Below are 26,177 nucleotides of genomic sequence, written 5' to 3'. Positions count from 1 at the left end.
TGCAATTTGGCGGCTAACATCAAATTCCGGTTGACTTACTTGTGGGTTGCGTCGAGGTGCAGGAATGGGACCTGGAGTGGAAGCACTGATGGGTGACGACACAGACCCGCTCACACTAGGCGCATCAGCAGCTGAGGGGAGAACAGGTGATTTGGTTTTGAGCTCAAGCTCCAATTCTTTGAGCTTGATTGCTCACTTAGTTTCAAGCTCAACTGTGCGAACATGCAGCAGCTGACTTTGATATTGTTGCCTGCTCAACTCCAACTCTAACTCTTTTAGTTTGATTGCCAACCGAGGATCGCTTGGAAAAGGGAGATCGACGGGATCCATGCTGGCCATCTCCTCGGGTTTGGGATGCTCCGCCCCCTTACCCATGGAAATTGGCAACTGACCTGCAACACCCGCTTCACTCACCTCTCGCAAAACTCCATTTTCCACCAAATGCTTCTAGATCACATCCCTGATCTCACGCTTCACTGCACCACGAGGAACTTTAATTTGATATAAATCAGCAACTGAAAACAGATCATCTTTGCGACAAATATCCAATTGTTCAGCAGTACGCTGAATTGCAAACTTTTCCAATTCAAATGTAGAGGACATACTGAATTCCCTCCCCCTTAAAGTGAAAACCACTAGCCAAACAAAAAAACAAAGCAAATTTCATGAATTTGTTTTTCGCAAACATGCGACCACAAAACTCCAATTGGTTTGTGGAGAAAAACTCCTTTTTAAGACGAGCCCCCAATTTCTGTTACGACCGCTAGGGGTCAGCCGTAACAGGAAGAGGAAGAGAGTCTGAACCAGAGAGAGGTTGAATAAACAATAATTTGTTTACAAGATGGGACTTAGCGTCAAGGGCAGACAAGGCCAAAATAACAAACAAAAATCCTCTGTTAACCCTCTACACTTCCTAAATCAAAATTAAAGAAACCAAAAGAAATAAAATACAGATTCAACTTACCTGACTCCCTAAACCCAAAACAATGTGAAAAGTGATATCAAAATAAAATGGCGTCTAACCCCCTACGTCCCTCAACTTAACAAAAACTAAGATCAACAAAATGTTTACAAGAGAGAGAGAGAGAGAGAGAGAGAGAGAGAGAGAGAGAGAGAGAGATATTATATATATATATATATATATATATACATACACACACACACACACACACACACACGTTAACAGCAAACAATTTACAATCAGAATCCAAAATCGTAGTCAATCAGGCTTAGGTCAAGTTAACCGGGAATATCACCGAATTTAAGGAAAGAAAAAACAATACAATATAATTATCACAGAACACAATCGCAATCTTATACACCAACACACTATCTCTCTGGTAAAACACTCTAAAATTCAAACAAACAATAATAACAAGGCAAACAGCAAACTATGGAGTCACACGCGATGGCACAATCATGGCCTCGATTGAGTGTTTGGGGCAGTCCTTATATCTGGATCAGGTGAAGAGGAGAACCAATCGCAGCCTCCAATTAATTATCTCCAGGAACCGCTCATCTGAAACAAACATGCACAGAGAACACAAGAGGGCAGAATGGAAACAACCAACAAATGACTTTGGCTCATAACAGTGTTCCCAGATCAAACCCATGTCCAATTGGCCCATGCCTGTCCTTTATGGGGCCCATGTAATCAACTCATATGGGCTTCCTATGTAGGACTCATACTACAAAACCTACATGGGAACCACTGATTTCACCCAGGCAAAGCCCATGCCCACACAGTAACCATGGAATCCGCAGTTAACCCATTTGGGCCCCACATGTCATTGCTGGCTGGGGGGGTTCACTGGGAGAAGGTCCAAATTGCAGCTTCAGTGCAGTTTCAGAGGGCTCTACACGATCCCAGCCAATGAAGAAGGGTCTTAATTTAGTGAAACCTTGGTCATTAAAAAAAAAACTTTTATATACTTTTTTAATCTCAAATGCTTGTCTTTTCTAGTTGTTTGCATTCCGCTTCATGACAGTTAGGGTATGTCGAAAAACTCCCATATCATTTTGTCAAAACTGTTTAAATTGTCCTACATCTAGTTTTACCTAGTTTTTTTTACAATATAAATTTAAAATTAATATTGTGAAATATTATTACAATGTTAACTATTTTCTGTTTTATATATATTTTCACCATCATTACTGCATTCTTCAGTTCACTATCCTTCAGAAATTATTCCAACATGCAGATTTAATACTGTATTTTCTTTCTTTTTTTTTTTCTTTTTTTGGTACTCAGTTATCAATAATGGTTCTTATTAAAATAAAATAAATAGTTTTTGCTGCTTAACATTTCCTGGAAACATTTTTGTGATTCTTTGATGAACAGAAAGTTCAAAAAACATAATTTATTTGAAATATAAATTTTATATTTTACTTCTATCAATGTAATGCCTGTATAATGAATGAAAACAGTCATTTCTTTTTAATAACACACACACATCAAAAATTTGAATGGTTGTATATCATGGTTTCTGAATATATTAAAGAACTTAAATGTTTTTCAATATTAATAATCATCAGAAATGTCTCTTGAGCAGCAAATCAGCATATTGGAAAGATTTCTTAAGATTGGAGTAATGATGCTGAAAATTAATCTGCGCATCACTGAAATAAATTACATAATTAATTTATAGTTAATAGTTATATTATATAATAGTTATTTAAGCTATTTGAATGTCACAATATATAATTGAGTATTGATAATATTGAGTGCCTGATAATGTCACAACAAGTGGTGTTCAAAACATACTGTTTGTTATAGCTGATTCTGGCTTGCAGCTTTTTGAAGAAATGCTCCTTCAAATAACTTCACACTCAGCATCCAGAATAATACCTGCTATATATACCAGTGCTATAATAAGTCTGTGTGTCATTTTGGCACAAATGATTTTTCATCTCGAGTTGGTGATTAAAGGAAGTGTGTATGACACTGATGTCATGTGCACTAATTTAGAGCATGTTAATAAACTGAGACTCTTATGTGTAAGGCTTAAACATTGTGTTCCTTACTTTCTAATACTAAATGAAAGAAATGCATTCATAACATATCTGTGTAATATGCAATTAGTTGTGTATTTTTAATTATATAAACAGGTGGCACCTTTCCCTTTGCTTTTCTTCTACGTAATATCAGTTATTATACTTCACACCTATGGGCAGTAAGCAGAATGAACATTATCCTCAGGGGGACGGACCAACACCCCCCACACACACACACAGAGAGACACTTTTATCATCACGGAACTTCGCCCCCCGCACTTTCTCGGTCAAGTGTGTTTGTATAGACGGTTTCAACGGCAACAACATAAACACACGTTACTGTTGTGGACCTAACTTAACTTCCGGTAGACTTCCAAATAGAATCAATAAAAGCAGGAGATGTTTTAAAGCATAGACATAAAGCGCGAGAAATAGAGGTTTCCCCAGTAACAGCTGTAAACAAAGCAGAGCTGGTACGCTCACACATTGCTTTATCAGGCATATAACATGCAAGTCTTCCTTCAGAAATACAGCGATATAAAAACACCTGTGCCTCGTTTTGACATTTAAATATATAAATGTAAGGAATTATTATTATTAAACGTGCAGTATGTAACGTTACTCATGTTTATTCAACAAAGCCTTTTCGAAAATCGATCAGTTTTAAAATTGTGGCGAGTCTCCAAAAATAAATAGATGTATGGGAAACACATCCCGCACCACAACCACCTGAGCCCAACTTCCGTCTACTAATCACCTTAACTTTAACTGCGTTTGTAGAAGGCACCACAGCCAGAACGATAGACACAACACAGACCGGAAGTTAACTTAGGTCCAGGCGCGTGGGCCCGATGACACCGTCTATAGAGGTTTTCAAGAGCTGGTTCGAATAAATATAGATTTAAACTCAAATAGACAGGATAGTCTGCGCATGGCCTGATGTTTGTTTCGGACCGAGAAGGCGAAATTAACATCACGGACTGCTAAACTCTCCTGCAGTGTGTGTTTCATTCACACTCAAAGCCGGAGGGCGCTCTCACGCAGAAAGTCATAACAGGAAACTCCTAATATGGACAATAGCGTCCAGCTATCCCTGTAATAAAACAGTTGTTCAGTTTCATTCTTACTGACCGCCAGAGGCAGTGTTAACACTATAGATTATCGCAGCGCCAGCTAGGTAGGTCGAGAGAATATACTAACAAAGTCACGTGGCGTGACGTATGCTGAGCCCTGGAGGTTATAGGCTACAGTAGCTCAGAAATCTTCCTCTTTCACTTTCTCGCTTGCTTGAGATAGGTTGTATTGATTGATTATTCACACTGTCAAGTGCAGCTTTCTGAGCAGTGAGATTCGTCCTCACAAGGTCTACGACATTCCAAGGATTTGGATTAAATTACAGTGCCTGGTGAGTTATTACTTCGTCGATAACACTTGTGCAATCTGGTATCTTGTGTTTTTTTCCCATACCTAACGTTAGTTAAGGGTCTCAGTTTTTATTTCCTCGAATGTTCCTCCGTTCAATCCGCTGGACATTTTAGACACTTTTTTACATGAGATATTTGTGGAATTACCTGTCAGTTCATCCGAGGTAATTGTTTTATTTTATTTGTGTAATTTTTTTTCATCCCGCTAAACTTAACCATACGGTGCTATTCGAGGGTGTTATTAATGAGTAATTATGGCTCACAGCTCGATCGCCACTGGTTTCCCACTGGCTTGCAAGCTTTGCCCTAATCATCTTCTCGCTGACGACGGTCATGACATTTGTCCGTCATGTTTGGGTATTCAACATCTGCGAGAGGCTCTCACGGACCCGTGCATGCACTGCAGCCTTTTGCCTATGTCGGAACGGCAGCTCTGTCTTGCCGAGTTAGACCCTAATTCAACTGTGAAACTCAGGCAGTTATATGTAGTCCGTTCGCGCACTCGGGAACGCAGGGCATCAGCAGCAGGTGCTTCCCTCCCGTCTAAGAAGGCCAAATCATTAGGTGATATACAGTCACATGTTGAGGAAAGTTCGCTGTCTATGACGGTATCTGACGGTATCAAAATCAAGGATTCTGAACATTGATTCCCCTTGATTCCCCTTGTTTTTCTCATCATTCAGAGTTTGATGTGCTTTCTACAAGTGCCTCAGATTCCTGTTTTCACAATCATGGGGATACTATGGATGTTCCTGCACAACCATCACATCAGGCTGTTCCCACTGGTCAACCAGTGGCGGAGGGGTCTAATGACAAAAATAAACACAAAACAGCGCACCAGCCCCTCACGGACGACTGGTGCGCACAAAATAAAAAGCTAACATAAAATAATGGCCCAGGCCTGGTCCTCTCTCGTCCTTCACGGTCGTCGCTCCAGTTTTATATCCTTCCATCTCCTCTGTGAGACTCGAGACCGGCGGTGGGGCACAGGACGAGAGAGGGGAGAGAGAAAAGAAAAAAAAACAAATCCGGTTCCCAGACGCACTGCTGCTCGGCCCTCCACCAGCTGGGTGATCTCCTCCGCGGTGCCTGGCGGTGGCACTGGACGGCCCTCGGCGGACGGCACGACACTCCTCCGCTGCCCGGTGGACGGCGACGGCTCCTCCGGATTTGGGCAGCCGGCAGGAGTCCCCCGTTCCCTGCTCCTCCCCGTTCCGGCAGATGGCAGCAGGCTCCGGCCCCCTGGCGAACGGCGCCGACTCCTCCGCTCCCTCACGGATGGCAACCGCCCCTCCACATCACGGGCGGCCGGCAGCAAGCTCGCCCGTCCCCGGCAAATCACTCCAGTCCACCGCCTCGAGCGTCCATGGCGGCACACTCCTCGCCAGCTCGAGGGCACCGCGGATTCACCACAGCGGCGAGGGATCTTCAGCAGCGCGTCCCTCCTTCTCCCGGGTTTCGGCACCACTGTGATAATAAAAACTTCCTATTCATCCGGAAGAAGGAGGCGGGAACCGGCGCACAATCAAAATGAAACTTTAATGACAAAAAATAAACACAAAACAGTGCACCAGCCCCTCACGGACGACTGGTGCGCACAAAATAAACAGCAAACATAAAATAATGGCCCAGGCCTCGTCCTCTCTCGTCCTTCACGGTCGTCACTCCAGTTTTATATCCTTCCATCTCCTCTGTGGGACTCGAGACCGGCGGTGGGGCGCAGGTGTCGCGGATTTCCCAATCACTCTACCGGCCTCGCTCGTTCCCACATCTCTCGGCCCCGCCCCACTCGTCACATACATATATTTAGACCACTTAACTTAGAGATTGCTATCAAGACTTTCAGTCAGCATAACAAAACAAATATTTTTTAATAAAATTCTTTATGCTGCCTTTGCATTGTCCAATTTTCTCTCAGAAAGATGATCTGAGTTACTACTGCAATTCTCGATGCAGCATAACAACAATGGATTTTTAATAATCATGAAAAAACTCAAACTCAATAGCTGAATGATTGTGTGATCCTCCCAGTCTAGCAGTTTCCTAGAACTCAGTGCGGCATGACATAAGCTTCACATTCACATGATATATTTTCATAATTATTGCAGCAACATTTTTAAGGTAGTACACTTAAGAAAACAGGAACAGAAAATGTCTATAAACACTAGCATTTTACTGTCAAAGACCTTGCAAGGAGATGGAAAGCTTGCTATGTTTTGCTAAGACTGATCACATTTCAATGTGTAACATGAGACACATGCTGCTACTTTGGAAACCACCCATGTTGCAACACAAATAGTAGTTTGTATGATTTTGCAAGATCTAACCAGTGTTGTCACCATCTTATACCGCTGTATTGTTTGCAGTAAGCATCATACAGTCTAAGTACTGCCGGCCTTCTGACATTACTACTGACCAATTTACCCAAAATAAGCTATATCCAAAAGTGTGGTCAGGGCAAAATTTATTTAATGAGGCAATATTAATAGACATGAGTCTTAACAGTACACAAATCCACAGCTCAAACATACCAGCAGTTATAAGAATTAAGTGGATAATGGGGTGTCCTGGACTGAATCTTTTATATATATATATATATATATATATATATATATATATATATATATATATGTATGTATGTATATATACACCCAGATATGACTTGAGACACTCCTATAATGATGCAAGAGATTTTTATTATTAGGAAGGTAACATGATTTTATGTATGTCCAGCATTGCAACCTACGAAAAAACTAATCTCAACATTATCACAATGTATAACTGTAAAAAAAAAAAAGGAAAAACTAAAAAGGTCCTTTACAATACCTAATGAATGTAATAAACAGCTAACCTGAGTGACATCTGAGACTTAGTATATGTAGGTAATCAGTGTGTGCTTATAAGTAAAGCTTGAACAGGTGGTTTATGTGGATGAAATTCATAACAATATGGTAATATTTTATTTACCACCTTACAATTTCTCAGTGTTTTATACATTTCACATTGATAGAGTCATAACTTCCTGTAGATCTATGAGATTATGAAAGAAAAAAATTCAAGAGAACTCTGTGGGTGTGTATGTCAGGAAATTATGAAATCAGTTATAAATAAGTGTGCAAATGTGAAAGTGGTGATCTTTGTCTTAAGGCAATGCTAGTGTGTCTGTGCCATGGAGAACCACACCGACGCCAGTTTAAACTCCACCGACTGGAATACAGCTTACCTGGTCAGCAGTGGCCTGATGGGGCTTTGCTTCATGATTGGAGTTCCTGGTAATATTGCAGTAATCCTTTACATACTTCTTCGTTTCAAAAAGAACAATTTCACCGTACATCTGATGCTTAATCTGGCAGCTGCAGACATCTTGTGTTTGATAACCCTACCTGTGTGGATCTACAGTGAGCTAGAGAACATTGACCAAGTAACCTGCAAGTTCTTCGCGGCACTCGTCTACTGCAGCGCATACTCAGGTGTGATAACAGTAACTATGCTGAGTGTGTATCGCTGTTTACGGATTCGACATCCACAGTTGTGTTCCAGAATGAGCAACAGAAGAGAAAGAGCGCTGCTGATCAGTTGTTGGGCTCTGGCACTGCTTTTCTCTTGTCCTGGTGTACTAACACAAGAGATCGTTCAAGGTGAATCCAAAATGGAGTGTGAAAGAATCCTCAAATCAGAAACAAGTCGTATTGTTGCTCTACTGGAGTCACTGCTTGGATTTTTTCTTCCTTTCACAGTCATGTTGACTTCATATTATTGCCTATACAAAACAGCCACACAGGGATCATTCAGTCACAGACACAGACCAACTAAACTTGTCACAAGGATTATCGTAGTTTTCTTCATCTTTTGGGCTCCACACCAAATAATAAAATTAGAGGAAATTTGTGCAGCATTCTTACAATCGGAGCCGGTTCTATCTTTCATCGGTGACATTGCTGGATGTCTTACATTCATCAACAGTTGTGTGAATCCATTTCTCTATGCATTTTCCTCAAAGAGTTTACGTAAACGCAAAAGGCCAGTGGAACTTGGGGTAACTAAAAGCTCACAACATTTAGAGAGGGATCATTCCAGAGCAGTGAACAGCTCACTAGAAGCCTCTTTGCCTAACAACTTGGACTAAATGATTGTCATATCAACATATGCAGTAGAAACTGGACAGTGATAGAAGCACCTTCTAAAAATGCATTTGGATGAATTTCAGACTAAATGCATAGCACTTTTGAAAGATAATTAGTAGAGTTTATTACTTTAACGTATCTCTGATGCACTGAGAAGTGATCCTAGCAAAGTCGGCCCGTAAAATTATATTTTATTACACTGATCAATGATCGTAAGTATAAGCCATAATGATTACAGATGATTCAATGTAAAATCTGAAAATTTAAAATGAATAATATCCAACCTGAATATATTCTGCTGAAATTCTGAAGAATAGACTAAAGTCTGAGTATAGAGATCTTCAAAGCATGAAATAAGAGAAAAAAGGTAAAGAAGCCAATTTTAGGAGCAATTTACAGTATAGACTAGAATTCCATCCTCTTACAGCATCATGGAATATTAGTGTCTAAATAAAAAAAAATTCAAATTAATTTCATTATATAAGTGTTGTCAAATATTCCCCCTATACCTAGGGTGAATTTAGTTCTGGACTAGGTAATCTACTACGTAGAAGTAAGATAAAAAGAAATGAAGACCGTTCGTAGTTTTACATCCTTCTAGCAGAAAGCTATCTTCCTGCAAATACCAACTCTTGGCATTAAAAATTTATAAAATAAATGAATAATAAAATAAATTAGCAAACATCCTTGCATATAAAATATAGAAAATAAGTTTTAGACATCCTGTCCAAACATCACTTAAGGTTGACAAAATGTACCTATTATATCAAATGAAGGAAATATACTACGTCAATGGAATTTGACTACAATTAGAATTCTGAATATAAATGCGTACTCGAGTAACTGGGCACAAGTAAGATAAAACGTTAATATGAATATAATGTAATAAAAACTATATGAAAAATAAATAATAATGAACATACTGTATGAATTAATGTGAAAAACAAGGAAACGTAACCATATTGGATATTCTGATACACCAATCTCTAATGGCATCTAATCACCACTGTGATGCAAATTGATTATCTTTATGAATCACATTATTACTTTAAACTGCAGTGCATAAATAAAAGTAATGTTTGATGCATGCTATTTTTGTTATTCATCAATCATTTTGTTACTTTTAAGTATTATAAATTTAAGATGCTTTTTATTTGAAAACGCATTGTTTTGTGATTTGATGTATTAGTCATAAATCCCTTTGTTTTTAGGGACTGAAAGAGCTGTATAGGCATTTGCTGCTAGCATTTCGTACTGTACAAGCTAATGGAAGTACAGTAGCTTGCTCAGTTGTAAGCCATGTGTGCAATAATGTTGAAAAAAGTACCTATTAATTACCTATTATTATAAAGAACACTATTTTAAAAACAGCTGAGCTGTTGTCATGAGTACAACAGTATCAGCTGAGTTGCTCCTTCTGTGTATTTGTATATGTTGTTCCTGTTTCCAATCAGACCACATGTATTTCCCAGCAGACACTGAATAAGACTGATATGGTTTGAGATTATTAATAAAAGCCGTCACATTCTTAGATTTTTTTTTTTTTCTTCTATTCCCAGTTCTGCGAAACACTTCCTCCTATCTTTTGTAAGAGGTCTCTGAAATCTAAATGGACAACAGCTAGGAAGTATGGGGAATAGCTTATAAAAGAAAAATCTATAGGAAAACCATCTCCTGAGGATAGAAACATGTCTGAGAAGGGTTTGGGACTCAGAATTGCATAGCTGTCTAGTTATAAACTAAGTGATTTCCAGAGCAAGTGCCAATTGATTTTTAAATAAAATTAAAGAGGTGGCACAGATTCTTTGTTTATAATGAGGATTCATTGCACCACTGGTAAGTTATTCATGAAGTAGTGGGAAAAACATACAACACTGCTGACAGTTCAATATATTGCTCAATAATCTTAAGATACACTGCTTTACAAAAGTTTTCTATTTTAAATCAGAACTGTTCTTTTCATCAAATAATCCTGAAAGAATCACTGTATCAGTGTTTCCACAAAAACTGTGGGGGACATGTGAGTATCTTTGTAATTATTTCACAAGTTTTGACGCGTTTCTTCTTAATTTGTATTCATCACTCGAAGTCTCGAAGTTTCCTTCATCGTGGTTTATTCTTCCAAGTCAATAAAGAATCACATTTCTCAAATACAGCATAATCCTCTTGTTCAGCGATATCTTCTCAACAACTTATTTGAAGAGATACTTGTTAGCCAATTTATGCTATATGAAAAACAATTATGAAACGGTCAAAAGCTTTGAGTTCTTCCGTTCGTCTAAACTTACTGCATATGCGTCAATATCTTTTCACACAACTACCAAAATGACGTCGCTGAACATGCGCAGTAAGAGCAAATATAAACCAAGTAAATATATTCAACAGTAAATAACTTATTAACAAAAAACAAATACTGTACCAAAGTTACATAATAAAAATGTGAAAATATAAATTCTGGAATATGAAATATGGCTCTTACAAAAACATTAATCTGCACAAAATATGATTTGACTGATTTGAGATTTATAGCCATTTGCACAGGTACATTACAGTAAATTGGAATTCTTGTAAGGAAAAGTAGAGCAATAAACTTTCTCAAATAAAAAAAATATTAATTGAACAAATTAAGAAATACTGATAAGAAATGTTTCTTTACTCTTAAAAACAAAGATGCTTTATGCCTTTTTTTTTTTTTTTTTTTGTCTAAATGGTTCTGTAAAGGACCTTTAACATCTGAAGAGACTTTGTTTCACAAAAGGTTCTTTGTGGAACCAAAAATGGTTCTCCCATGGTATTGCTGCGGAGAACCTTTTAAGCACCCTTATTTTTAAGAGTGTGGAGCATGTGACATAACAAACTAGAGTAATGACTCCTGAAAAATTAGCTTTTTCATCAGTAATAAATTACATTTTCAAATAAATTCAAATAGGAAATTTTAAATTGCCATATTTCACAATATTTCTATTTTGAATGCTTAGAGTATGTCTCTTTCATACATAGATTAAATTTAATAACCATGCAATTTCCATCAGATACTAAAGAGCTGTTATTGTCAGCTCAATGCATGTGATGCAAAGATTAACAATTACAATTGATCCTTTTCACTAATGTCACCTACGCAAAGGTGACCCTCATGTGGACTAAGTAGGAGACAACTGAAGACAGACCTCAGACCCCACACACACTGTGACTTTAAGGGGCCTGTTAACTTTTATGAGGGTTTTAAAATGGTTTTATTGCTTTTCTCAAGTGGGTGGCTTGATTCATAATATGACCGTGCAAAAGTGTACATTAATTTGGATAGGTACTGCACCACTGGGTGTAAAGGTGCATTGATTAATAATACAAATCAGAAAAAAATGCATGAAGACTAAAGGAAGTGCATTACATTCTTCAAAAGCGCCAGCCATTTTTTTTAATTATCTGCCGAAATCAGCAAAACAAGCTTCCCATACTTGCATTCGATAGATTTTGGTTTAAGAACTTGAAGTTTAGCTTTGTTCAGCCCTTAAACACCAGTGTGTAATCTTGTTTCCATTCAAAGCTTTTATAAGGCCTCAGGGGCAAATACAGATTCTTCAGTCTCTTAGTCTGGTCTCCGTGTTCAATATATTGTGAGTTTGAGACTCATTCCTCAGGAGAACTGCAGAGACATCTGATCGCTCTGACATACACTAAGCAGAGGCTGATGGCAGTAGACAGCATGATAAATAAGGAACTAAGTCCAAACACCCACTCACTCTGATAAACAAGATTTCTGCTGAGCTTTTTCTCAGGGTTTTCCCCCTATACCTATCTATCACATCTTTTATGTTTCTGTCAAAACGTTTGAAGTTTTCAGTGTAGTTGATAAAGAGAAAAAGACAGAAAATTGCAATTAAGTTAAAACATGGAGAGTTTATTTTTCAATATATATATATATATTTCTTCAGTAATAATGGAGAGAAACTGCTGTTTAAGAACATAGTGAAAACATTTTTCATGCCCTTCAGGTGATACATGACACATTAACTAGTAGTCAGAAGCTCTGAGGTAAACTGACAAAAGTTTCAAAATGACAAACAAACTACATTAAGTGAAGATCAACGTGCACAATACATAACAATCGATGCTTGCAAAATTCAAAAACACTTGCAAAACAGCTTACATCTTCACATTTAAACTTATACCCGACAACACCTAGAACACTATTTAACCACATCCTGAAATAATAACATGAAGTTAGTTCAGTAACTTACTGGATGATGTTAGTGGAAACTGACCTTAAATTAATCATTTAAAATGAGGCATGTGGTTCTCTTTACATACCCAAGTTGAATGGTTCTTGCTCAATAAGCTGTGGTACGTAAACTGGGTTTTTAAAATCGATGCAAATGTGAGCAAGATCCTGAAATTATATATTGTTTCTTTTCAGCACAATTGACACCACCATCAACAGCTGCATTCAGGTTAGCAAAGACACAAACACAAACAACAGCCAAATGATATGTCCGATTACAAATCCTAGTGTTATAGAACATGTTAAAGCTGTAGCAGGGACAAACTGTGCCTCACCTCCACAATGTACTCAGCAAAACAATGTTCTTCAATGTGTCTTCCACCAACTAAGAAGAATTCATTTCATACATGGTCATATCTGATAGAGTAGGTGGCTGCAGAAAGTGAAAGTATAAAGTGGTCATCTCAAAATGTTTAAGCACATTTAAAATGATTATTTAATGATGCGATTATTTATTCTCTATTCAGCCTCAATAATACTATGCTTAAGATTTCCAAAATATGTTGAAATTATTTAGAAAAGTTACCCGAGGGAGACGTTTTCCTCCAACCGTGATGCCATTACGTGTTCTCTCCAGGATTTGCCAAACACACTCATAGAAATTGAGAGAAGTGCAGTTGAGGGAGCCATCGATCTGACGTCTATTGAGCCATGATCTATGAAAGTACAGAAGTGTAAAATTAACCCTCAAAACTGCTGCGATGGAGAAATCCTTGAACACTAGCTCTGGAGCAGGATTCTTTTTTTTTCCATATTTGAGGTCAGTATGTTTTTTTTAATGCTCAAAAAGGCTGCATTTATTTGATCAAAAATACAGTAAAAACAGTAATATAGTGAGATAGAGTGAGAAAATGAAATGTGTTCCAAGTGCACTATCAGAAGACCTTAGTCTTTTACTTGATAATTTACCTCAGCTGCCCAATTGAAAACTAGGAATAATCGAATGATGATAAACTGAACGCTACTATTGCGATTGGACACAGCAGATGATTCAGACTTGGCAAGCATCTACACTAACACGCAGATGGTGGGCATCCTGCACCTGCCAGTCTGTTGAGGTTGGAGGACATCCAGCAGGAACTGTTTGACATCAATAGGGGACATCTGGTAGATGTCCTGAGGTGGCATTTCCCCAGCACGAATCTTCGACTCATGTTTCATGGCTTGAACAATCCATCTGATTGAAAAACAGACGTTTAAGGAAACCCATGTAAATAATTGACAGAAATTATCTATATCAAAAGATATGATTAATTAATGACATCAGCATGTTTTATTATTGAGGCCCATGCTGTGGAATGCTTGATGGCGGACCCCAAACGGATCTTCAGCATGCCATTGAACAGCTCTGGGTTGTTGGAGATGATCCAGCCAATGTGAATGACGAGCTCCTGCTGCAGCATGGCCTCTCGCTCGCCATGGGGGCTGCACTTGCTGTATATGATGTCTTTAATGACCCCTGGACACAGGGAGCTAGAGAGTCACCTGGTAAAACAGAACTTTCGTCAGTCTGTATCATGAAGAATCATTTCTCAGACATGTATTTTTAGTTGTTTCTTTTTCTCTGAATGGGTTTTAATGTACTCAAACCAAGATTTTTCCACATTAAAATATCCATTCTGGTCTAATGAGAAAATGTAACCGTTTCATGACATTTCAAGATTTGTATGAATTTGTACAAAGCAATTTGGTTAAAGTGTGATTTTTTGGATGGAACATAGCATGATGATACACTAAATCGAACCATCAGAAGGGTGAAGGCAAGTCATATGAAAGTGAACGAATTAGGTCATACAATATTCATACAAAATAGCCACCAATTGGCAAACATGTAAAAAAGTTAGGAATTGCCATGAGAGTATGTTGTATAAAGCACAATATCCCACAACATATCATAATGTGAATGAATCTAAGTAAATGCTGCTACATATCCAACTTTGTTTCATTAAAATTGTATTGGTTTTGTTGTTATTGTTTTCAGTCAGATTTGCTTATTATCTACATTTCAACGCAAAGAAATGCCACTGTATGGGACATCAAGTGGCATTTACAGTATATAGGAAAAATAACAGAATTAAGGGTTTGTTGGCCTTTAAAAGAAAAAATGTTTTAAAAGCTATTTGGGTACTTTGTGATTGTGAAATGTTAGTGGAAAAAAGTCACCACGAGACCAGGTGTTACCAGAAAAAAATGTGACGGCCCAGAAAAGCGACATTACATCTAGTGTGGTTTGTTATCAGATGCCTATTGGGGCCAGGTTTACTAAACAGGGAAAATTAGCGGAAGAGCGCAATTTCAAAACAGTGCAAATTGGTGTGGAAATTTCTGCAAGTGATTTACAGACAACGCGCAAACTAAAAGACATAGACGCAAATTAGCATAGTTGCAAATGCAAGCAAAGCTGATGATCATCAGGTGTGGGTGACCTACTTGCAACACAGGCGCAAAATAGTTTAAGACATGCTTTTTAAGGGGGTTAAATAATTGCGCAAATACCATTTAAATAGTTTAAGATGTGCTTTTTATGGGCGTTAAATAATTGCGCAAATACTATTAATTTGATGAGCGCAAACGCTAGTAAATATCGTCACATGATTCATTTTAATACTCTCCTCCCATAATAATGTTCGGCACAAAAATAACAGTGTCAAAATTTTCAGCGCTAATTCTTCATTGCGTGTTTTTAGTAAATCCTGACAGTAGTATTTTAATGGCAAAAGATGGTTTGCGCTAGTGCTGTTATATATCCTTATAGTTCCCAGCAGACATCAATATTGCTCTGCTATGGGAATTTACCCAAATACACATTGAGTAGTGAGCACACAGGTAAGGGCTAAGCTTCTTTAAATTAAATAAGGCTAAGACTCCATAATTCTACATGCAGGTCAGCTAAGACTGCTCTCGTATGCAAAGAATGACCCATTTTCAAACCCAAACGTACCCATTTATCTTACCCACAACATAAGGCCCCTAGGATGCAATTTATATGCAGATTCACTGCTAGTGCGCAACTCTGATGAATCATTTCACAACCACCAGGGGCTAAAGAGGCCTATGTTGGAAATCTATGGCAGTTCATTATACAAACACTCCACACCACACGTAATGTTTGTCTCAACACAAAGCAAATAAAAGGTAAATGTACAATGATGTTAAATGTGATACACGAACCAATGGGTTGGCTGCAGGAGTTCTGGGTAAAAGAGATTTTGCTGCAGAAAGAGTGGTTAAGCATCAAATGAAAGGGCAACAGGTTAACTTTGGCAGTGGTGACTGATGCAATTAGACACTTTCATGTTGCATAATAGGAAGAGGAGTCCATCATGACTGAATCATACAATTGATGTGAATTTAAGGCAAATTTTATCCTATTAGAGTCAGTAAACATTAAAAAGTTGGTGGGAAATCCCAGATTTAAATTTATATTTTTGTCTTCCGATGTTGTTGATAATTATTTAGGCCCCGTTCCTGTTTTCCAGTTACCTGCTTACCATGCACTAAAACGCTAGTAATGCTCGGTGCAAGGCTGTCCACTAGTTTAATTAAGAGACTGGCAGCAAAGAGCACAATGGACCTGGTGAACACAACACAGTACAACAGAGATATCCTCACTTTTTCAGTGGAGCCAAACATAAATGGGGCTGCACTATAGCGTATTACAAAATATAGTTTATTCCTAAAATATTCACTACTGTTCATAAATTTGGGGTCAGTAAGATTATTTTAACTAAACTGATTTTTTTTTTTTTTTTTAAGTATTTGAAAATATTATGCAGCAATGATTTGCAACACAATGATTTTTTTCTTGAGCATTAAATCGGCATATTAGAATGATTGCTGAAGGATCATGTGAAACTGAAGACTTTAGTAATGCCTGCAAAAATGCAGCTTTGTGATCACAAGAATAAATTACATTTTAAAATATATCATAAGTGCTATTACTATATTTTTGGATCAAATAAATGCAGACTTGGTGAGAATAAAAGACCTCAAGAACATTAAATCATCTTAATGACCCTAAAGTTTTGAACTGAACTGTAAGACTTGCTGCCTCATAAGCAATGGAAAAATGATGTAGCTGGAGGTCAAAAGTAAATCATTTCACATATACTGTATCACCAAAAAGGCTTGTTAAAAGAACTCTGTGAACCTCGCCAAACTTCATTCAACTTTTTTTTTTTTTCAATCGAATTGTAATGCAGCATGATGCTCATTTGAATAAATGAGATGTTGTTATATATTCCAAGATTTTGACCCCCGTAGCATTTAAATCCTCATTAATATTTCAAGCTGGGTTCTCTGGGATGAAAACGATCAAAAGTGACAAAGTGGCACTGGGCATTCAGACCCTGCTGTTTATACACTTTATAATACAGTGTTATACTTGCTACACTTTTGTAATTTAAATGACCATTCATTTATTTGGCAAGCGCTTTCATCCAAAGTCATCTAACAGTGTGTTCAGGGTATACGTTTTATAAGTAGGTGTTTTCCCTGGAAATTGAATCCGTGACTTTAACGTAATTTGAGCAACAAATTTAAATGTTCACCAATTTCACGTTTAGCTGATGGATTCCTTTGGGGAATTAATATCAATAGGTGTTATGGACAGGTTATACTGTCACAGACATAATGGGATTCAGCTCACAAACAAACTGCAAATGAGACACGGCTGCAGTGATAGCCCCAGCTATGAGACATCAATTTGTGTTGAGAAAGATACAAAATAGCTTGCCTCCCAAAAAAAAATAAAATAAAAATTATATATATATATATATATATATATATATATATATATATATATATATATATATATATATATATATATATATATATATATATATATATACCATATGCGCAAAATAAAAATTATAAAAGGAAAAGACAAACAAGTAATGAGCTGCATGGTTTCTTGGTGCATGATCACAAAAGCTTGAGAGAGTGGTCAACAGTTACACCACACATGCAGAGGTTGTGAGCCCCAATGGCCAATTACAACATAGTGGTTATATGGGGAGCTAAAGAACCGGCACATTCTGTATAACATCCACAGCAATACACACCGCCAGCCTACACGAGGTTTGCGAGTTTAAAAAAATATATAGGTGCATAGTGTGTTCAGTTGCATATAACATTAGACACATACAAAGAAGAGGTATAAATACAAATAACCATACATATATCAAGAGTATCTCATTTTCTACCCCAGAAATGAGGAAATAAGTGCAACTTTAAATGCTTCTGGAGAGTGTGTTGAAAAGAGGAACTCTTACCAAAGTTTCCTGCTGTCAGCTCTTCTGTAGATTCTCTCCAAGTCAGCTTAAAGATTCTCTGAACACAAAGCAGGGTGGCACGTTAACCATAAAAACACATTTTCAGACAACATCCCTGGAGCATTTAGGCCCAAAGACGTGGAAGCTCCAGATTGTGACATAAAATCACATATAAGCATATATTTAATCGCTCAACGCTTGTTCAATAGGTCCGTTTAAGAGTGTGAACCGTCTTGTGCTACGAGATAAACTGTAACTACGGGAATTAAGACCGTGACAAGGGTGTGAGCTAGCATTGCCAACCCCTGCTTAGCCATGAAGGCACTAAATGGATTACAGCTGTGGACATTTCATTCAGATGAGCTTTAAAAGCAGCCATGCGGCAAGACGTGTCCTGTGGCTCTTTAAAAAGCTCATCATTTAAATACTGCTGAAATACCTTAGCCTTCCACATTTAATCATTAAAATGCAAGGAAGAATACAGAGAATACAGGCCAGCTGGGCTTGACTGGCCAGACGGTCACAGTCCTGATAACAGAATATGATTTATATAAGAGCACCTATATGAAAGTCATAATCACACATGGACAGGATAGTGTGGCTCACATTGAATTTCTGTAGAATCTCAAATGTGAATTTATGGAGCTATTCCTCAATGTTGATCTTGGGTTGCTGCTCCAAGTCCGAGGTGTTCGGCGTGCTGGTTTGACATTTCACTTTTGAGTGCTTGGGCAATTCCAGTTCCAAAGCTCTTAAACTCTGGGATCCTACAAAAGAAACATAAAGGAAGTATTGAGGCAATAGAAAATGGAAGATGAACCTGAGGCATGCATTACAAACCATAAGGGTAATTTCTTTTTTTAATTGCTTCAATAAGTGAATCATATTGAACATAAAGGTGGAGAGGAAAATAAATGATGTAAATGGAGGTTCATTCTTACTCCGCTTTATTGACATGCAGGAAATCCAGTTGTTCCACCACAGCGCCTGATATCAGGGTCTACAAAGTTTCCACAAAGAATGATACAATCTTACACAGGCGTTGAATTGATACATTTAATATGTCCTAAATAACTGTCAATCAACATGCTAAGCAACTACAGTGTCGTAAAATTGTATTTTTTCCCTGTTTTTTCCCTGATATTCTTTATTATGCTCTCTATGGCTATATAAATTAAATATTTCACGAAGGAAACTAAGTGGAAACAGTGCATATGTATTACGATTTAAAAAAATAGATAACGCATTCTCATATCAGTCCTGTAAAAAAGCTATTTGATATGAGCCTGCTTATCTCTGTCAAAGTGTCAAAGTCTTTTGGCAGAATCTCTGTCAAGGTGCTGTCTCTAGGACTGTCCAAAACCTTTATTTTATTTCTTTCAAGCCATTCAGATATAATCTTAATCACTGTTTTGCTGCATCTCCCAATTGCACTTAAAGTAGCATGAAATGTAAGTCCCACTATCTATTTTCTGTCACTTTAATCAAATGCTATTGAAATTACTGTGAAATACTGTGCAACTCATCTTGTAAACTGCGTCATAACTATTTCCCGGGGAAATGACACTTCTCTCTCGTGTTGTATGCCATAATTCTCCAATAATTTCATCTGAAATCTGGTCTGAATGCAAGCTCACCTTCAGAACAGCCTCTATCCAATCAACAACAAACAACAAACGGAAAAAAGACTTCACCTTTCACTATTTTCTTTTTGATACTCCATTTCACTCAGGTGTACATCACAACATGATGTAGCAGATTGAAAAAAAAAATGTGTGACTTTAAGCTTCAGCTTGCACACAGATGGTTAGACATTCCCCTTAACTGTTTAATAACATCTCTCATACAATCATACTGCCACCACTATATTTTATTGTACAGGCACAGTCTGTGATGCTTTAACTGCTTTCTGATATATTTTGTAACTTCTGTATGAGGTGCTGTGCCCTTGAAATTTTGACAGGTTGACCAACTCTCTGAACATTTATTGATACCTCAGAGTCTCATGGCTCACACTGAGTCAATGAACCTTAAAAATGACTTTGTAACTCTTTTCAAACTTATATAGCTCAATATTTCCACTGTCTACCTGTAGACATTTTGAGGTGACTTCACTATAACTGAATGGCTCAATATATTGTACACTACCTTTCAAAAATTTGGACTCATAACAATTTTTTGTGATAGAAATTCATTATTATTATTTTTTTTTTAGCAAGCATGCATTAAATTGATCAAAAATGACAGTAAATACATTTATAATGTCCTATCTTTCAAATTAATGCTTTTGAACTTCGTAATAATAAAAAATATATGTTTCTTCAGCACCAAAACAGCATATCAAAATTATCAGGTTAGACTGAAGACTGGAGTAATGGCTGCTGAAAATTAAGCGGTCGAAACAGGAATACATTACATTTTAAAATGTAAAGATTTCTTAAAAGATTTATTTTGAAACCAAAAAAAAAAATAGATATACGGACCAAAAAATATGCTTGAGCTCTCTAAATGCAATTGCCAACTAAGATTTGATTGTCTTTGTTTCAAGGCTAAACAGGCAATATGCCTTAGGCAATGCCATTATTAATAATAATTATTTTCAAACCATGCTTTGTGATTTCTCACATTTCCACAATTTTAACAAAAGGAAACTATTCAGGGAACTACATTTTTAAATAAGGCTTTCTTTAATTTTTATTAATACTTTCGTATTTTTTTTTTTTTTTTACATGGGAAAAGCTAGTAGTCCAAAATACTTTAATATACAATAAAATAATTTATTGTAAAGAACAGCACACCTGAAGTCTGTGCATGTGAACTTTGACTCCTCCGATGTTTCCCTTCTTAAAAGACACCAGCATGTCCAGGATGAGGATGAAGCAACTTTCCCTAGTGTCACACACCTGGACTCATTTAATGTGTTTTTGCCCGTGACCCAGTTTCTGTCTTTCCGTGTTTGATTAGTTCCCAGGTGTGTCCATTATCTTCCTCATGTGTTCCATGTCCCTGTAAATTTAATGATTCCATCCACCTGTGTTTCCCCAATTATCTGTTGTTCATAAGCCGTGTCCCTTCAGTTCTGTTTTGTCGGGTCTTCTCACTTGTCCTCACTTGTGGCCATTTGCTACTTACGTGTGTCTACCTCTGTGCTCCATGTTGGATATCCCCTGTATTGGATATATTAAAAACCTTATTCTGTTTATCCTCGACTCCGTATTCCTTCAGGCAGCGTAAAACTGTGACAGAAGACCCGACCTTAAAAGAGAAAATAGAAAACTGCGTGTTCTTCCCTCCGTTTTGCTTTTGTTTTTTCACAGTCTTTTCTTTTCTTAGTGTCTATGGATCCCCTCTATCGTCCCGAATTCCTCATCCTCCTGCTGAAGCAGGAAGGACGTTCTCTCGAGGACCATACCAGACAGTTTTTCCTATTAGCTAATGCCACCAGCTACCCGGACGGCGCGCTCTGCACCTTCTACAACACCAGCCTGAACTCCAAATGCAGAGCGTTGTCGTCCGAAGATGGTCCTCGAGAGGATTTCGCCGCATTTGTGGAGTGGACTCTGGCGAGAAATGGGTCATCTCTCACCATCTGCCCCATAGAGGACCTCGCCAGCCCCACTCCCGACCCAGAGACCAGCCAGCCACCATCACGCCACACGGAGCCAGAGCCCACCGCAGCCGCAGAGCCCGAGCAATCCATTGACAGGGAACAGGATCTCGAGAGCGCGACTGACCAGGTGTGTGAGCCGGCAACACCGTGCATCGTGGGAGTCCTCGTGGAGATCGAGGGCGTGGAGGAAAGCCCTGCCCACACTCCTGCGACTGAGGGTGAGCTGTATGCAGTCTCTGAAGATCATATGGAGCAAGTTCTGGATCTGATGGACTGGTCTAGGGAGGTAATCCCTAATTTTCCTGTTTCCCCGCTGGTTCCGTCCAGCCCTGATTCCCCTGTATACCCTCTCAGTCTCCCACTCCTACCTCCTCCAGTCATTTCCTCTGCTCCATTTCCGCTGGTTACGCCCAGCCCTGAGTTTTCTGTTTCTCCGCTGGTTACGCCCAGCCCTGAGTTTTCTGTTTCTCCGCTGGTTACGCCCAGCCCTGAGTTTTGTGTTTCTCCGCTGGTTACGCCCAGCCCTGAGTTTCCTGTATCTCCGCTGGCTCCGCCCAGCTCTGAATCTTCTGTTTCTCCGCTGGTTCCGCCCAGCTCTGAATCTTCTGTGTCTCCGCTGGTTCCGCCCAGCTCTGAATCTTCTGTGTCTCCGCTGGTTCCGCCCAGCTCTGAATCTTCTGTGTCTCCGCTGGTTCCGCCCAGCTCTGAATCTTCTGTGTCTCCGCTGGTTCCGCCCAGCTCTGAATCTTCTGTGTCTCCGCTGGTTCCGCCCAGCTCTGAATCTTCTGTGTCTCCGCTGGTTCCGCCCAGCTCTGAATCTTCTGTGTCTCCGCTGGTTCCGCCCAGCTCTGAATCTTCTGTGTCTCCGCTGGTTCCGCCCAGCTCTGAATCTTCTGTGTCTCCGCTGGTTCCGCCCAGCTCTGAATTTTCTGTGTCTCCGCTGGTTCCGCCCAGCCATGATTTTTCTGTTTCACCGCTGGTTCCGCCCAGCCCTGAATCTTCTGTGTCTCCTGTATTCCCTCCCAGCCTCCCTCTCCCGCCTCCTCCCAAACCTGCTGGTCCCTCTACTCCTCTTTCGCTGGTTCCGTCCAGTCCTGATCCTCCTGTCCTTCCTCCCATCCTTCTCCTCTCTCCTCCTCCTAGACCAGCCAGTTCCTCGTCATCCCTGCTGGTGCCAGTCAGTCCCGCAGCTCACCCTCAGTCCGCGCCATTGGGGCGCGGTGGTTCGCCGCTGGACTGCCAGTCTCCAGCTCCGCCTTGGCGTGTTAAGGCCCTGTCTCCGCCTCCAGCCTCCGAGCCCTGGACTCCTCCTCGGTCCTTCGACCCAGCGGCTCCGCCTTGGCTCTTAGCTCCCTCGTCTCCACCGTGGCCTGTCATCCCACCTGCTCCACCGGGCTCCCTCGTCCCTCCGGCTCCACCTTGGTCAGTCGTCGACCATCCGCCGCCTCGGGACTCCACTCCTCTGGTTCCACCTCGTCACTCCATCCCTCCGGCTCTGTCAGGCTCCTCCTTCCCTCCAGTTCCACCTCCATCCTCGGTCACTCCGGCTCCACAGCGGTCTGCCAGGACCCCGCCTCTGCCTTGGTCGCCTGAGCCTTCAGCTCCACCTAGGCCCTCCGGATCCTCGACGTCACCCTGGCTCTGCGGCTGTGCTGCTCCATCTTGGGCTCCTCACCCACCGGTGCAGTCTCCGCCTGTCGGCCCCCTGGTGTCGTCGACCCTTCCTTCACCATGGCTCCTCCCGCCGTCGACCCCACCTTGGATCTCCGTCCTGGCTGGTCTCTGGTGGACCATCTGGCTCCTCCTGCTCCTGTCTCCTCCCTGGCTCCTTCCTCCGTCGTCTCCTCCCTGGCTCCTCCTTCTGTGGTCCCTGTCTGCTGGCCCCCTCCTGGAAGTCCGTCCTCCACCGGAACCTCCTCCCAAGTTCCCACCTACGCCTCCCCCTGTTGTTTCTACGGTGCGAGGACGCACCTACCGGGAGGGGGGAGTACTGTCACACACCTGGACTCATTTAATGTGTTTTTGCCCGTGACCCAGTTTCTGTCTTTCCGTGTTTGATTAGTTCCCAGGTGTGTCCATTATCTTCCTCATGTGTTCCATGTCCCTGTAAATTTAATGATTCCATCCACCTGTGTTTCCCCAATTATCTGTTGTTCATAAGCCGTGTCCCTTCAGTTCTGTTTTGTCGGGTCTTCTCACTTGTCCTCACTTGTGGCCATTTGCTACTTACGTGTGTCTACCTCTGTGCTCCATGTTGGATATCCCCTGTATTGGATATATTAAAAACCTTATTCTGTTTATCCTCGACTCCGTATTCCTTCAGGCAGCGTAAAACTGTGACACCTAGGAGGCAAGAGATGACATTACTGATCCTCTCATAAACAAAACCAGAATCTGCCTGATCCTGGACAGACTCTTACTTAATGTTGTCCTCACTGATAAGGGCAAAGAAGAGAGGTCGGCCTGGCATCTTCCAGCACTGCTTAATAAACTGCAAGGCATTCTGCAAAACACGAGTGAATACAGACGAGTTAATACAGTGCAGATAGCAGAAGAAACACTCTGTAATGCTGAGGGGTGATACTGATGATTTATGGGGACCATTTCTGTCCACTGCCTATTTTCTGCCCAAAATTTGATTCATTCTTTATATAGAAATATAGACATGGTATGGAACTGAAAGTGAGACCTCTTCTTACATTGTCTGAGGAACCAGTGAGGTGTGATACCGCCCAACTAACCTTAACATCATCTATCAAAAGCATGACATCCTGCGACAAATAGAAGTCGCTCAGATCAAAGACAATTGGATAGCAGCCCACAGTCTTTACAAGGATTCGAAAAATCTGAGGGGGAGAGAAATGACTCATTGCATTACCTGCAACTATATGGATGACTAGTAGATCTAGACAAATACTTTACCTCAGACAGACATATGAACATCCCTGTTACTCTCTATGTATTTCTGGGAGAAGCTGCATACTGCCCACCACTGTCATACAGTACTTAATATAATCAATTCTCTATCAAATACAGAGGATAATTACACTCTGGAGTTCCTATTTTTAGCCGCCCTAAATGTCACTGTGCTTAAAAAACAACAATGCTGGCAGTATGGATCAGCAGGTTTTGACTTATAATTAATCATCTTTAGTCCATATTTGTGTCTAGTTAAAGGGGTAGTTCACCTAAAAAAAAAAATAATGTTTTTAAACCAACATTTTGAAAAATCATTATGAAAAGTCATAGTTGACCATGGCTGTAAAGCTCCAAAAATTACAAAACAACCATAAAAGTACTTTTCCAAGTCTTTGAAAGCCATATAATGAGATACTGATACAGATTTAATGTACAGATATATGTACAGATTTTTTTTCATTAATCTACTGTTACCAAGATGTTAACTCAAGAACTGCTGTAACTAGATCATCTGTAAACAAAACAGTTTAACTGTTTGAAAAGCAAACCAACCCTTTAAGAAAAATAACCATGGTTTTATTGTAGTAAAAGTGTGGCAAACAACCTGATTGCCTTTTGTATATCCACAGTTTGACTATAAATGTCATGGTTAAACTATGGTTAGTGTAGCAAAAGCAGAATTATTTTGTGATTTATCATGGCCTTTTCTTCAGGCCACGGAAGCAAAGTTGTGGGTTTGCATTTAGTTACGGACTTCATTCCACAGTGCGTTCTATCCTTGTTCTTATTTATTTGATTAGATCTTATTTATTTGATTAGCAAGAAAGAAAAAAATAGTGTCACACTCATTAACAACAACAATGCCAATCCATTATGTGCGCAAAGGCATTATCTGAGCCGTTATAGTACAGGAACCATATGGCTTAATTAATACCATGTGTTTTGTTCAGTAGTTGATTCTGAAAGACTTAACTATTAAGTTATTAATTTCACAGGAGAAAAGGTCAACGAAATAGTAATGACAGGATGTGTGTAGGCTTTTATATGACTGCAACTGATTAAAGACTCAAGGTTTTGTTGGGTGGCGTGATAGTTATGGAACGAGTGAGATATTAACAGATAAAACTGTCTCAAATGGGGATTTCCCGTTACTGTGAATATTAATATCCCCTCATACCTGTGCCACAGATGAATCAGCATGAGCCAGACAAGACAGTTTACCTTGCTGTTTTAAGTTGGTTCAATACCGCTGTGATTTTTTTTTACAAGGTCTTAGTGCCATTAATTAAGACAAAAGAGATCTGAGCAATTAAGCCATTATTTGAGCATAACAATTTCACAGCACCTCCTGACCTCAAGGAAGCTGTTCACGTTCTAAGAATGAATAATTATTAATTTATCATTCAGCTGATACTTTCATCTACCACAACTTGCTGTAGACTCTCTAGTCCCTTGGATCAACTTGGTGTTAAGTGTCTTACTCAAAAGTACAAGTGATAGTTCAAAGTTATTTTAGACTTCAAGCCCAGATTCTGAATCATTACACTTTGCTGT

The 26,177-nt window shown here is 39.4% G+C and overlaps 1 protein-coding gene and 1 pseudogene across 1 annotated transcript; one reads left to right on the top strand and one right to left on the bottom strand.

The window, feature by feature from the left end:
* Positions 1-7,480: 7,480 nt before the first annotated feature.
* On the top strand, positions 7,481-10,071 carry LOC113106184 (type-1 angiotensin II receptor). Its single transcript, XM_026267857.1, has one exon. It carries the CDS (start codon positions 7,588-7,590, stop codon positions 8,542-8,544), a length of 957 nt encoding a protein of 318 aa, XP_026123642.1. The 5' UTR covers positions 7,481-7,587; the 3' UTR covers positions 8,545-10,071.
* Positions 10,072-12,455: 2,384 nt separating this feature from the next.
* The window catches only part of LOC113105387 (phosphorylase b kinase regulatory subunit beta-like), a 76,973-nt pseudogene continuing 63,251 nt past the window's right edge, over positions 12,456-26,177 (bottom strand).

The sequence above is a fragment of the Carassius auratus genome, chromosome 7, assembly GCF_003368295.1.
Source record: "Carassius auratus strain Wakin chromosome 7, ASM336829v1, whole genome shotgun sequence".
NCBI classification, from domain to species: Eukaryota; Metazoa; Chordata; class Actinopteri; order Cypriniformes; family Cyprinidae; genus Carassius; species Carassius auratus.
The sequence above is the reverse complement of the archived record's forward strand: the minus strand, read 5'-3'. Positions and strand labels throughout refer to the sequence as shown.

Coding starts and splice junctions, on each gene's coding strand:
- LOC113106184 (XM_026267857.1), top strand. CDS start 7,588: ATGGAGAACCACACCGACGCCAGTTTAAACTCCACCGACTGGAATACA.